Source organism: Eulemur rufifrons, chromosome 17 (assembly GCF_041146395.1).
Source record: "Eulemur rufifrons isolate Redbay chromosome 17, OSU_ERuf_1, whole genome shotgun sequence".
Classification (NCBI taxonomy): domain Eukaryota; kingdom Metazoa; phylum Chordata; class Mammalia; order Primates; family Lemuridae; genus Eulemur; species Eulemur rufifrons.
The window spans coordinates 1,109,858-1,123,306 of record NC_090999.1 but is presented as its reverse complement, the minus strand read 5'-3'; the positions used below and the strand labels follow the sequence as shown (position 1 = coordinate 1,123,306).

Sequence of the window (13,449 nt, the reverse complement as noted above, 5' to 3'; positions counted from 1 at the left end):
CTTCACCATCTGCAAAGACCTGCTTCCAAACCAGGCTCTGTGGGTCAGGACGTCAGCATCTCCTGGGGACGCGGCTCAGACCCAGCACACTCTGAGGCTCTCCCGGCTGGCCGGGCTGCCCCTTCTCCAGCGGGCTCTAACCCCCCTGGCCCCTGCTTCTGGGAGGATGATCAGGACACACCTGCACCTGCTTGGGGTGGTTCTTGGAGACCTGGTTCTGAAGCCGCACAAACCCCATGATAAGGACGTCCACGGGCATCCTCGCCTAGCAGACGCCAGGTGGCACCGGGGACCAGCCCGTCCTGTCTGGGGTGAAGGTGCGACCTGGCGCCAACAGGCTGTTGCGCCCTGTGGTTTTCTTGACAATCAGGTTCACGAGCAGCCTGGGGTGGCCTTGAATGCCGGGCTCTTATGTCTGAGACGGAGCAAGTGGCAACTGAAAGCCCGGGAGGTCAGCAGAATGCTGGTGGCCTGGCCACGGAGGCCACTGAAACACAGCCCCCTGATGCCCACCAGCCAGCAAGGCTCGCCATGGCCCCCAGGGCTTCCACGTCCGCAGGGCACCGAGGAAGACAGGTGCCGCTGCCAGCTGATGTCACAGAAGGGACAGGGGCCCAGGAGAGGTGCTGGCCACAGTCAAGAACACGGCTGTGAAGCAGTGTGGACTGCCGTGAAGCAGTGTCAACACCGTGTGGGTGCTGCGGACACCCTGCCCATGCCCCTTCAGCCCCTCCCGTCTCTCTCCCCATCCAGGCCTCAGACACAGAAGGGCCTCAGCACGGCCACCCTCACTGTGCTGTCCGGCGAGCCTATTGGCCGGGTTACCAGAGGGCTTGGGTCACTCCCTGACCCTCTTCCGAGGGACAGAGCAGGCTGGGGAGCCTCAGGGCAGTGACGTCCCCAGGAGTTGCAGGACTTTGGAGGAGTCAGCCAGGAAGTCCCAGAGCTGGGGCGTCTTCCCGGTGACTTCAGGTGTCCGTGTGAGCTCACAGGGCCGGCCAGACGGAGTGTGTCTCAATCCTCCACACCCACCACCTGCCACCCGTCGGGCCCCAAGGAGAGGGGAGACATTTGGCATTATTGTCACAAGACTTGTCAATTTTTTAAATTCATAAATGCTGGCCAGGGGGCTATTGCGCTTTTGCCCTAGTTAATAATGTGCCACAAAGTAGAGCTCTCCAAACGTCCCCTCCTCCTGAGGACCTGAGAGACTCATGCCACTCACATCACTCCCTCTAGAACCACTGGCTCCAAGTCAGAGAATGCCCTGGGGCGCCTCCTGCCTGGGTCCTGTGGTCCTACTGGGCCCTGAGGTCCTAGTGGACCCTGTGGTCTGAGAGCACCCTGAAGTCCGAGTGGACCCTGTGGTCAGAGTGGACCGTGGTCCCAGTGAGGACCCTGGCTATACTGCTCTGGCCTCTCACACGTGCGTCCAGGCCCGGCCCTGCCCCTGGGCCCTCGGGGTTAGGCGGGGCAGGGCTCCCTGGCTGGCAATGCCCGGGGCTCGGCACCCACAGCCCGGGGGAGCGCGTGCTGGCCGCGAGCCCGCCTCTTCCTCTGTCCCGCCTCGGTCTGCTCCTTGGCGGGCTGAGTGGCGGAAGGGGCGACGTGGCGGGCCTCGCGGACGGCGGGCACCTCCCCTTCTCCGGGCAGCGGGCCCAGCGGGGTCCGTGTGGTCCTGCGACTACGGGAGGCGCCCCCGTCCCAAAGCCCCTCCGCCCCGGGACCGGCGGCCCCTGCCCGGTCCCCAGCAGCCTGCAGGGAAGCGGCGGGCGGCGGGCGGCCCCGCTCGGCTGGCGGGAGGCGGGGCGCATGGGGACGCCCCGCCCGGCCCCGCCCCCAGCGCCCCCGGCCCCGCCCCCGCCCGGCGCCCCCGGCCCGCCCCGCCCGCGTCACGCCGCTGCCCTCACGCGCCTGCGCGGCCGCGCGCCCGGCCCACTCCAGCCGCGGCGCATCCTCTGCCAGCGACCCGCGCCCCCGGCCCGGCCCCGGCCCTGCTCCGCGTCCCGCTCCGCGCCCGCCCGCCCGCTCCCCTGGGCTGGGCCGCGCGGCCATGAGGCTGCGGGGATGCGGTCCCCGGGCCGCCCCCGCGTCCAGCGCAGGGGCCGGCGACGCTTGGCGGCTGGCGCCCCCGGGGCGGAACCCCTTCGTGCACGAGCTGCGACTCAGCGCCCTGCGCAAGGCCCAGGTGGGTGCCCTCCGGCGCTCGGCGCTCCCGGCCCGGGTGGGATGCGCGGCTGCGGAGAGGACCTGGCGCGGCCCGGCCGGCCCTGGAAGCCGCGGTCGCTTCCCTGTGGCCACCCCTCAGCCCGCCGTGGCCGGGTCTCCACACTTCTCTGCAGCCCGCCGCCCGCGCCGGATGCCAGCTCCTCACCGCCTCTGTCCGGTCCCGCATCCTGAACCTGGCCCGCACCTCCTCTCTCCAGATCCCTGCACCGCGATCACGCAGCCTGAGCCCGGCCCCACATCCCCTTTCCTGAGACCCTCCCCGGATCACACACCCCGAACTCGGCCCCACACCCTTCACTTGGGACCCCGCACCCGGGTCTCGACCCCGCACCGGAACCGGAGCGGCATCCCGGTCCCGCGCCCGTCGCAGGCCGCAGGGACCAGCGGAGCCGAACCGGCTTCCCCTCGCAGCGGCTCGGCGGGCGGGAGGCTGCTTCTGTCACTTGATGAGCTGTGTGTGGGGACTTGATGGTTTGAGTCAGTGCCAGGGACGGTGGGGGGCAGGCGGGGGTCTCTCGGGGATAGACAGGAGGGTTTCCACCTATTTGCGACTGGTTTTCTGGGCTGTGTACGTTTTTCCTGCTTTGAGGGATGCGCCCTTGGGGGTGAGTCTGTGACCAGATTCTGCTTCACGTGGACGAGGCCCCCCCGTGGGAGGGAACAGCTTGCCGGCGCCCAGACTCCAGGTTGGACGAGCGGGGAGTGGAGACCTGTGTCCGCGCTGCCGTGGGCGTGGGGTGTGGGGTGCAGGAAGACAGCGCCCTGCACTTGGCGACGCTGCGGCTTGTCGCCAGTGGAATCCTCATCCCTTGCTCTGTTGGCACAGCGGTGACGTCGTGCGTGCTGTCCTGTGAGAGCCCGGGCAAGGGGGCCTTACTTTGGACGCCAAAACTGTGCAGAGAAGCGACCGTTTGGGGACTCTGTGGTTGACCAGTTCATGGGAGCATATTTCCAGCCTCGAGAGAACTTCTTTTGGGGACGAGAATTTGTAACGTGTAAAGCTCTTCCTCAAAGCCCCTGATGGACTTGGTTATTGTCCGTGGGAAGCTCATGATGAGCAGATTGGGAACACCAGGGTGCCATCCCTCCTGGGAACGCGCAAGGTTGTCCCCACACTGGTGCCCAGGCCTTGTCCCCTGTCTCTGTGTCCTGTGTGGGGATGACTCGGCTGGGGGCAGCACTGGCCCCCTGACCCCTGGCTCTGCCTGGAGCCCCGTCTGTGGCATCCGTTCACCCACAGATCTGCACTCGTCACCTGCCGGGCGCTATGCCCATTGCAGGGGTGGGGGTCAGGGTGCCCCTCCTCCACGGGCACCCCGAGTTGCAGTCCTGACTCCATGTGTGGTTCCTGAGGACCTTCCCTGCCCAGCCCCCACCCTTAGGCGGGTCACCCTGTCCCCACCCGGGCTCCTGCTGCGTCAGCCTCATCCCTCAGCTTGCCCTTTCCCAGCCTCTCTGCCCCTCCCCGAGGTCTTGGGTGAAACGCCAGGCTCCTTCCTCCTTTGAGGTCCCTGGAGGCCAGTTTTGTGCCTCTGTCACAGTCACAGTTCTGGTTAGCACAGACCCACAGGGGCCAGGTCTGTTCTGCCCAAAAGCCTGTGCCCCCTGCCCTGGCAGGAAGCAGGGCAGAGACTCACGCGCGCTGGGTGCAGATGTCAGGGCAGGGGCAGAGATGCCCAGCCCCGGTCTCTTTCTGCTCCGAGAGCTCGGGGTGGGAACTGTTCCCAGATGCTCTCGGGCAGGGGTCACACGACTGGGGGCCTGGGGGAGTCGTTCTTCCTCAGGCCGTTCTCGGCAGGGCGAGATCCTGGCTTTAGTTGGGATGTCGCGGCCTCCGGGAAAGGGAGGGATACTTTGTGTGCACCGTGTTGCCACACTCCACAGGCCCCAGTCTGAGTAGTTAGGTGTATTCGGAACAAAAATGTTACTGCTCAGATGTTTTCAGTGTGTGGCCAAAGATAGAGTTTGTAAATGCTGTCAAAGTTCCCCTTCGCAGAAATGTTTTGCTTTTCACTAAGCATTGCTTTGCAAAGCTTTTACTTTTATGTAATATATTATCAAAAGTTTCCACAGAGTGAAATAGCCTATCTTTCAAAGAAACCTTGCTTCCCCAAAGAAAGAAAGAAAGAAATAGATCCTATAGGGACTGAAACACTCACCTACCTGAATTCCAAGCTGAGATAAAGGGTGAGCACCTGCATTTACCTGTCAGCATTCACCACCTGGGAGGGGCCACTGTGTTTCTCAGGATTAATGCCATGCGGGGTCACCTCCTCCGGCCAGTCCATCTGTCATTTAACTACAGATTTAGTGAGGAGCTTAAGCATCTCTTTGGACAGAAAACAGCGTGCTAAGATCTGAAAAGCAGTGTCAGAATCATCTGGGTTTATGAAACCTATTGTCTTTTACTCCCTGGCTTGAGCAAGGACACAGATTTAAGTGCAGAACCGTGAATAGCACAGCACTGGGTGTTGGTGATGTCAGCCAAAGTTCTTCATAGTCACAGGGTAATTTGTTGGTTTTGGAGTCATGAACTGGTTTTCTGTCACCCAGGGTTTTGGGGAACTTCCCTTGGAATCCGTGGGTGTGAGCACACCCACCCCCGCCGTGACGCGTTTTCCCCTTTTCTGAAGTCCCCGCTGCTCAGAGCCAGGGTCGGTGGGGTTGACTTCCTGGAAAGCGGAGCTGCTTCCAGGGCTCCTGGCAGCCGAGTCCTCGGACACGTTGCTGGTTCGCATGCAGCAGGGGCAGCTGCCGAGCACCCTGCCCAGCCCGGCTAATCCGCAGAGAGGATTATGAGATCTGCATCCAGGGACAGAGTCTGCCCCCCCCCCCCCCCCCCCCCCCCCGCACAGTGGCCCTGCTTGGAATTTACCCAAAAGCGGGCTATCGTTTTCTCCAAGTTTTTATCCAGATGCCTGGGTTGTGATGAAAAAAGAAAACCGGGAGCAGGACTCTGCCCTCTCTGCCTCGCCCTGGGTCAGGCACAGCCATTCTGGAGCAGGGAGTCCCACGCCCTGCCCGCTTACCCCGCGTCCCCGGCCACTGCTGTGGGTGGCTGCAGTTGCAACATGCCCTGGGCCCTCAGTGCCCCACCCCCTGGGGCAGCTCAGGGAAGGTGGTTCCCTGAGCTGCCGTCGGTGTCTGCATGCTCCACCCGTGAGACTTAACACGGAGCAGCTCTTCCGTCGGCACCGTGCAGCGGGTGTGGAGGGACACGGGGTTGCCCCAGGGGATTATGGGCAGCAAACCCCAGAGTGAGCCTGGGGCCGTCGTGCCCCGTGGGGGATCTACAGGGGAGCACAGGTCCCTTGGGGAGGTGGAGGAGGGTGGGGCTTCACAGGGTCTGGGCCCCTCTGGACAACCGGGTGGCCCTGGAGCAGGCACCATGCCCACGGTCCCAGCTGCCTTTTGACATCCTGGTGTTTGTTGCCCAGGAGAGGCCGGGGAGGGGGTTGGGGTCATCGTCCCAGCATCCTTGCCCTGGTCACTGTCGGTGCAGCCCCGGGAGGCTGGAGGGAGGCAGGTGTGGCGCTGCCGTGTTGCAGATGAGCATGCGGGTGCTGAGGCCGGGTGCTGTGCCGTCCCCGGTGCCTTGGGAAGCGCGGGCTGGCCTGGGGTGACATCTGCCCGACCTCACCAGCCCTGGACCTCAGGGGACTGGTCTTCTCCTCTGAGCAATCCCAGGTATTCCTCAGTCCTTTCTGATTTCTGCAAGGATGCACACGTAAAGCTTAGTTGTGGTTAACTTTGGAAAGTGGGAAGGGGGATTCAAGGTTGGAAAAGACTATATTTTTCATTTTTTTTAGCCTTCTGTCCTAAAATTGTATTTTTAACACGAGTGTGTGTTTTGTTTTACAGCTGATTGAACGAAGCATAATCAGTTTTATACAGAAACCTGTGATTATGGCCCAAAGCATGTCTTGAGCTAGCTTTGGGTCTTTGGAATTAGATTATCGAGAGTCCTCCTGTCAATGTCCTTGCACTGTGTTCTGTTATGAGAAAGAGTTTCAGCTGTCAGTGTTGACCTTGTGCTGATTTATCACTACCTGCTTCCTTTTTATTTAAATATTTTCTGCCTAACATGGGTATTTTTTGCAACTTAATTACCTGTTTCTCATATAAAAATTCAGGGATTCTGTGCCCAAGACAGTGGCCACCCAGGAGCCCACCGCGGGGGCAGGTGCAGGGCTCCCCCTGCCGCACTCGCCGGGCATCTGGCCCATGCCCACCGCCGCCCCTCTCCTCGTGGGCAGAGCGCCCTCGGGCGCCGGCAGGGTGCGCCCAGACGGTGGAGGCGCCGCCCTTGCACGGCTTGCGTCTGAGAAGGTGCCCTGGGCTTACGCTTGGGCGTCTCTGGCTGGGAGAGTCCACGTGAGACTTCCACAGAGTCATGTGTCTCACCAAGCCGAGTCCTTGCCCTGCCTGACTCAGAGACCCTGGGAAGAGCTTCCGGCGGCTTCTCCTTCATTTTCCTATTTGCGGGCCCTTCACCCAGACACAGCTCAGGACGCAAGTGTCCCCAGCATGGCCAGAGACAGCTCTTGTGGTCTCCTGTGGTGTGGAGGCTCCCTCACCACTCCCCAGTCAGCGTTTCTGTTCCTGCCACTCCATGGACCTATAATCTAGTTGTGAATTATTCATGCTTTGAAAATGAGCCCAGAGGGAAAAGCACAGTGCTAGGCTTGTGTGGAAGTAACATTATTTTATAATGTGACTGGTGTTTGTCCTGCTAAAACCTAAGTCACTGCAACCCTTGGTGCCACCTTTTACTGTATTAAAAATAAGTAAGGTGTTTCTTAGCTTTTTCGGCCACGTTCCAGCATCGTGAGCTTGGCTGTTCCAAGTGCAAGTGCTGTTCTCATGCTCACGCTGTCTGCTCCGACCTCCCTCAGCTCAGCATCCCTCCCTGCGTGGTATTTGGTGGCCCCCCAGTTGCTGCCAGGGACCATCCTGGGGGAGGGCCTGGCACGGCCCAGCCTTGCGCCCTGCGGGGGACGTGCTGCAGCCGTGGGGCGGGCGCCTGGGTGTGACGCCCTTTCCCAGACCTGGACTTTACCCCTGGAAGTCGTGTGTCCTTCTGAGAGCCAAGTGAGTGTGTTATTTTTCCTAGAAAGTTATTTGCCACATGCAAGCCTTTTCACAAAATAAGAGAAAACCTCATGATTTTAAACATCTCACACCCTTAGGGTAGACGCAAAGCTGGGCAGAGCTGTCTCAGGCGGCACTCCCAGGCCAGGCCCGTGCGCGGAGATGGCCTCAGTGCCTCTGAGACAGCAGATGCCCGTGGGTTGGGCGCAGTTCAGATCAGGCACCGAATGCCCACCCAGGGGAGGGGGTCGTCTTCTATATTTGAACCCATTTGCTTTCCCCGGCTACTGTCCCCAGGAGGGGGTGACTGTCCCCTCGTACAGGGCAAGGCACAGAATCCACCTGTCTATAGCAGTGAGTCTTTCTCACTGATAGGGAGAGGGGTTGGTCACTTTTGTGCCATGTGAATTGTCACTGTGACATCCTCTTGGGGTCCCCTCTGTCCAGAAGCTCAGCACGTCCCAAACTGGACCTGTCCCGTCCCCTGCACACCAGGCTGTCTTTGTCCTGCTGGTCAGCAGCTCCGAGACCACCCAGTGCCCACAGCCAGCGGCCAAGTCCACCTGAAAACGGGAGTCCTGCCTCCCTCTCACCCCAGAGCGGCTGGGCCATTTCTGCCTCTTGCCCCCAACATGCCCTCCCACCCTGTCCCTGCAGCCGGGGAAGCAGGATGTCCCAGGGTGACTCCCACAGCTGGGGCCAGAGCCAGGAGCCCTTGGGGGCTCCCCGCAGATGGTGGTGTGGACTCCAGGTTGGGGAGGGAGGAGCACCTTCAGTTGCAGGTGGGTTGGGTCAGGGTGTTCTGGGGCTGCCCCCTGTATCTGCTTGGGGTGGGGTGTGGGACAGGCCAGGAGGCTGCCTGCAGCTGGAGGGGCCCGATGACCCAGGATATGCTTGGGGGCTTCCCAAAGCTGGGAGCCCAGGACGCGCCCGGGGCAGGGCACTTGGGGTGCCCTTAGCGCAAGCCCTGCCGCCTGCCTGCAGGTGTTTGCCCCGCAAGTGGAAGCAGCTGGGAATGCCACAGATCTTGAATTTCAGGATTCTTCCACTCCAAGGCAGAGAGTCCCTGGAGATAAGGCGTTTCCTTGGGCCACAGGGCCTGAGCGGAGTGGGCGTGGTGCTGCCTCGGCCCCGGGAGGCACGATTGCTGGGAAGTCAGTCGGTGAAGGTCCAACTGGGGCCGCCCGGGGCCACGTTCCCCCCTGAGCAGCTCCCCTGCTCGTGGGGCTCGAGCTCCCTTCCGAGCAAACGCAATTACAGGGCATCCTCCCCGCAGGTGAGCAGTGTGGCCAGGTCAGGTGCGGCCACGTCCCTGCAGCTTCCGGGGGATCTGAGCCAGCGTCTGCTCTGGGATCCTGGGCCGTTCCCAGGGTGAGGCGAGTCCTGCCCAGACACTGTGCTCTGGGCTTTCTCTCCTGTCACTCATCTGTTCCCACGAGCACCTGTGGGGGACAGGCCTGAGCCCACCGGGTGCCGGGTGGGAGGAAGGGCCTCCGCCTGCAGTTTGGATTGCTGTGGAATTTCGCGTCGGAGCCACAGGGTGCAGGTCGGAGTCATGGGGACCGTAGGGACAGAGCTCTGCGGGCTCCCAGAACCCCTGGGGAAAGGAGATTTGTACAGAGCTCTGCAGGTCAGGAGGCGGCGTGAGGAGAGCCCTGGCAGGCGTGTGGGCAGGACCCAAAGGCCAGCCTGGGACGGGGGTGGCTCTGCGTGTGCCCTCTGCCCGTCATCTTGAAGCAGGGACCGGGATATCTGCTGTGGGTGCCCACGCGTGGCCGCCCTGCCCGGGCCTTCCCACCGCCGCAGGGCCTTTGCACCTGCCGTTCCTGCACGCAGGACTCTCTCCTCAGGAGTCAGCAGCCCCACCCTGCTCCCCATGTTCCTTCAGTCTCTGCTTAAATCCCACCAGGAATGCGGAGGCCTGTCTCAGCTGGAACCCACAGCCCACCCCAGCGCCTCACCCTTCGCTGCAGGCACCACACCCGGGTGCCTGCCTGTGCCGTCCTCGCCCCGTCTCTGCCCACGCGGTCTGGGCCAGGCGGCACTGCGGGTCCCGGGTCTGTCCGGTTCTGGCCGCATCCCTGTGTCCAGGGTGGTGCCTGGACCCCCAGAGGTTCTCACGGAGGCGGCTGCGGGTGAGAGAAGGACCTGACTTCCCAGCACGCAGCCTTCTACTCCATGTCCAGCACCAATGCGTGAGCCAGGGGCTTTGCCGACACTGCGCTGTGTCTTCTCCAGTGACTGCAGGGTCCTTGACCCAGAGTTCAGGGGGCTCCGGGACCCTGGACACCACTGGAGGTGTCGGCCCTGGGTGCTGAGGTGACAGGAAGTGAGAAGGTGTCTCTTGCTCTCTGGCCTGCTGGCCGTGGGACTGACTCTGTCTGCCTGCCTAGCGGCTCCGTCTCTTCCTGAGCCAACCCCGAGCGTCGAGGGCCGACCTGTGCAGACTGTCCCGAGTGCGGCCATCGCTAGCGCTCGTGAGACTCCCGTCCCCAAGCAGCAGGGCTCAGCTGGGGCCACTCCCACCAGTCCCACTCCGGCAGCTGCGTGACCAGCTCTGCTGGCAAGTGAGCAGGATGCCAGGCATGGCGTGGCCTCTGCCACCTGCCGTCTTCCTGCGTGACGCCGAGGTGGCTCCTCCACGCCTGGCCTTGGTGGGACCTGGTCCCCAGGGACACACACCGAGAGCGGGAACCCGGGCTCTGCTCTGAGCTGCAGGCCTGAGGGGCTTCCACAGCAGGACCCAGCCCGATGGGCCCACCTTGTGGGTGTTGCTCACCCAGGGGCAGGGGGTGCCGGCCACCCGGCAAGGGGTAGACACGAGCCTCGCTGTGCCGGTGCGCGAGGCCGGTGGATGAGGAGGGGCTCGGTTCCGACGCCACGTGTGGGATCTGCGGTTCTCCGACCCTGTCTGCCGGAAGCAGCTCTGGGGGCAAGACAGGAATTCAGATGGGATCCTCACGGCAGAGTGAGCGAGGGTCCTGCCTACCTCTGCTCTCTCAACCCCCGCTGACCCCGCAGCACCCTTCATTTCCCTTCTCTGTCGTGCAGCAGGGCCACAGCACCGCGCCCCCCAGAGACCGCCCTAAGTCCTTCACTCGGCACCTGACCCGTCCCCTCCTCCCGCCCCCGGGAGGCCCCGTCTGTGAGGCTCTGGGGCTCGTGTGGCCCCCAGGAGGGGAATGTTCTTGTCTCAGGGTCACGTTCCATGGTTCAGGGTTGCCGTGGCCCAGGGTGGCTTCAGTCCCGCAAGGCTCCCCAGAACCGGGCCGTGTTGAGAACGGTGAACACGGAGGTGGAGCAGGTGACTCTGCCGTGGATGCAGGTGAGCCGCCGGTGCTGAGCGAGTGAGTGACAGACGCTCGGCCTCCAGGCACGAAGCCTCCGGGCTGGGTGACGGGTGCCAGGATTTCGGGCGAGGGCCGTGGAGCAGGACAACGGCAATGGTGAGGAGTTGGGGTGGTTGAGGGTTTGAAAGGAAAAGTAGCCGGTTTTAGAAAAGCGTATTTAATTTTAGAGGTGAGTGGGAGCGCTGAGCAGCAGCAGCTCACGTACGGCAGCAGCGAGCCTGGGCTCTGGGGGAAGGTCGTGCGTGCAGGCGCGGTCGGCCCTGCCGTGGCACAGGCGGGCGCCGAGCGCCGGAGCACACTGCGGCTGAGATCCGGGTCATGGAGACGGTTGCAGGCACGTCAGTGAGGAGGTGACAGGTGAGCCCTCGGTGCATCTGGGCACAGTGTTTGTGTAAATGGGTGAAGAACAAGTACCCAATAAACACAACATTCTCCCACTGAAGCCACCCCGGCATGGCCGCCCCGGGGCCCTTCCCGCCGGCCTGTGCCGGGGGTCCGGGATCCGTGGTGCTGGGGCGTGGGCCACGGCTCGGGCGCAGAGGGAAGAGCAGCTATGTGTGGTGCCAAGACGAGGCTGACAGCAGCCGTCTGCGATGCAGTTTTTGGTTTCATTTTTGCTTTCAGTATTTTAGCCGGAATTCATTGCAAAAATGAAAATGACTGTTCCCTATTTGAATGGGGCATTTGATTTAGACCAGAGGGTATTTTGTGTGTGATGCAGTGTTTTGGTGGTCGGGGAAGTAGAGAAGGAGTCGGTTCTCTGAGGCTGGTGTGCCCAGCGGGTGTCTGTGCGGTGCTGGACCCAGGGTGACGCCTTCGGGGCTCGCACAGCTCCGGTGCGAAGCCTCTGTGTCTGGCGGGGTTTTCTGATGGCGGCGCTCAGTGGCTGGGCACCTGTGAGGATCCCTGTACTTTGTAAATTGGTTTTTTCTTTAAAAGGAAAAAGCAAAATACAATGAGATGTATCCTTCTCCTCCCACCTGTGTCAAGGGAGGGTGGCCCTTGGAGATGCGCTGTTTGCAGGTGGCCCTGCCGAGACACCTCCGTGGAGGGCCACGCGCTGCCCGGGGCGTCGGTGGTTAGTTCCAGCTCCCGGGTGTGGTGTCCGGTCTGCAAGGGCTGCACAAAGCAGCTCGCTTGGCATTTGCTGGGAAGTAGCAGCCCCTGGTCCGCTTGCCTGTGCCACCCGGAGTCCGTCCTGCAGAGCCCCTGTGTCCCGTCTCCTCAGTCCCCTGGGAAGCCCTGGCCACCCCGTCCTCCGGGCCTCGTGGGACGAGGCCAGCCCTGGGGTGGCCTTGAGGGACACACAAGACCCCACCCAGAATCTGCTGCTCCTGTCACTTTTAGACAAGTCCTGGTTCCCGGCGGGGCCTCGTGTCCTGGGCTCCCGCTGGCCCACTGCTGCCCGCGTGTCGGCTGTCACTCCCGGCGCGTCCAGGGGTCGTACAGACGACGGGTGAGCGAGCGTTCGGGACCCTTCTCCCCTGCAGGACGGCAGCACCCGTCGTGGTCCCAGGTACAGAAAGCCAGAAGGCCGGTCTGTGGGGTGGGCTCTCCGTTCATTTTGGAGGTGCAGCCAGCGGGACTTGCTGAGAGAGAAAGGAGACAGCTATGAGCAGAGTGTTTGTCCCCGGGGACCAGAGGGACAGCAGTGACAGGCCTGGAGGACCCTCCCCATGCCGGCACCGTCTGAGTCCTTACTGTGGGCAAGGAGGACAACACCTGCCCTGTCTCCCCCAGGTGTCCCTCTGGCTTCCCGAGGGACAAATACTCGGGTTCTGTAGCCCCCGCTTGCTCTCTGTGGGCCCACAGGGGAAGCAGCAAAAAAAGGTGCTGCTAACCCCAACCCTCCCCCGAGAGCGCTCTGGGTCTCAGCAAAGCTGCCTGGGAGACAGCACGGCCAACCCTGCCGCTCGGAGGGTCTCTGTTCTGTTTGTTGTCTAGTCCAGCCAGGACTTTCTAAGAACATCCGTGCCACAGCACCTCCCTTGCGGCTGTCCCCACAGAGCCGGGAGCTTGGCCGTCACGGCCACCCGGTGTCTCCCACCTGCGGTGGCTCTGTGCACCAGCTTCTCCTGCTCAGCCAGTTTGCGCCGGGGCGTGGGGCAGTCAGAGAGGGAGCCTAGTGGTCAGCCCTGAGCCTGGATGCAGGTGACAGAAGGTCCAGGAGGGCACAGAAGCTTCTGGAAGGAGCTGCAGCAGGCCGAGCCCTGCCCCTCCTGGGGAGGGTTTCCAGCTCCTCGCCGGGCCAAGCCTTGCAGAAGGAGCACAAGCCCCACCAGTGGTTGGGCCGAGAGGCAGGCAGGACAGCTGTGCAGACCCCTGGGCTTTCTCCAGAGCCGGGTCCGTCCTGACCCCGGGGACTTCCGACGTTTCCCTCGCCAGGCAGTCTGCACAGTGCCGCAAACGAGAGCCGCCTTCTCCGCGGGGTCCAGGTGGGGCCGGGACGGGTCACACTAGGTCGGAGACTCTGTCCCTGACTGTTCCATGTCCCTGCCCTCTGACGCACCAGCCCCGTTTGCTGTGGGTCAGGGTTTGTCACTGTGGCTCCCAAGTCCCTTTCTCTTCTGCAAAACTCAGAGCCCGGGAGCGTGTTCTCTGAGATGTGCTGGAGAGCAGCACACGGATGCGTTAGCTGAGGATCAGATGTGGTCACGTATTGTGTCTCCCACGCGATGGCCGAGCGAACCCTGTGTGCTAATTAACCAAACAGCGTGGACAGGCGTGCCCGTGCCCGGCTCCTGGGTGCCAGGCAGACTTCACCATGCAGGTCTCGCCG

General features: G+C 62.7%; 1 protein-coding gene across 1 annotated transcript in view; it reads left to right on the top strand.

The window, feature by feature from the left end:
• Nucleotides 1-1,934: 1,934 nt before the first annotated feature.
• Nucleotides 1,935-13,449, top strand: part of LPCAT1 (lysophosphatidylcholine acyltransferase 1) — a 41,384-nt gene continuing 29,869 nt past the window's right edge. Inside the window, exon 1 of the mRNA XM_069492419.1 lies at nucleotides 1,935-2,188. Within this exon, the coding sequence (XP_069348520.1) occupies nucleotides 2,054-2,188 (135 nt within the window). The 5' untranslated portion in view covers nucleotides 1,935-2,053. The remainder of the gene's footprint in view (nucleotides 2,189-13,449) is intronic.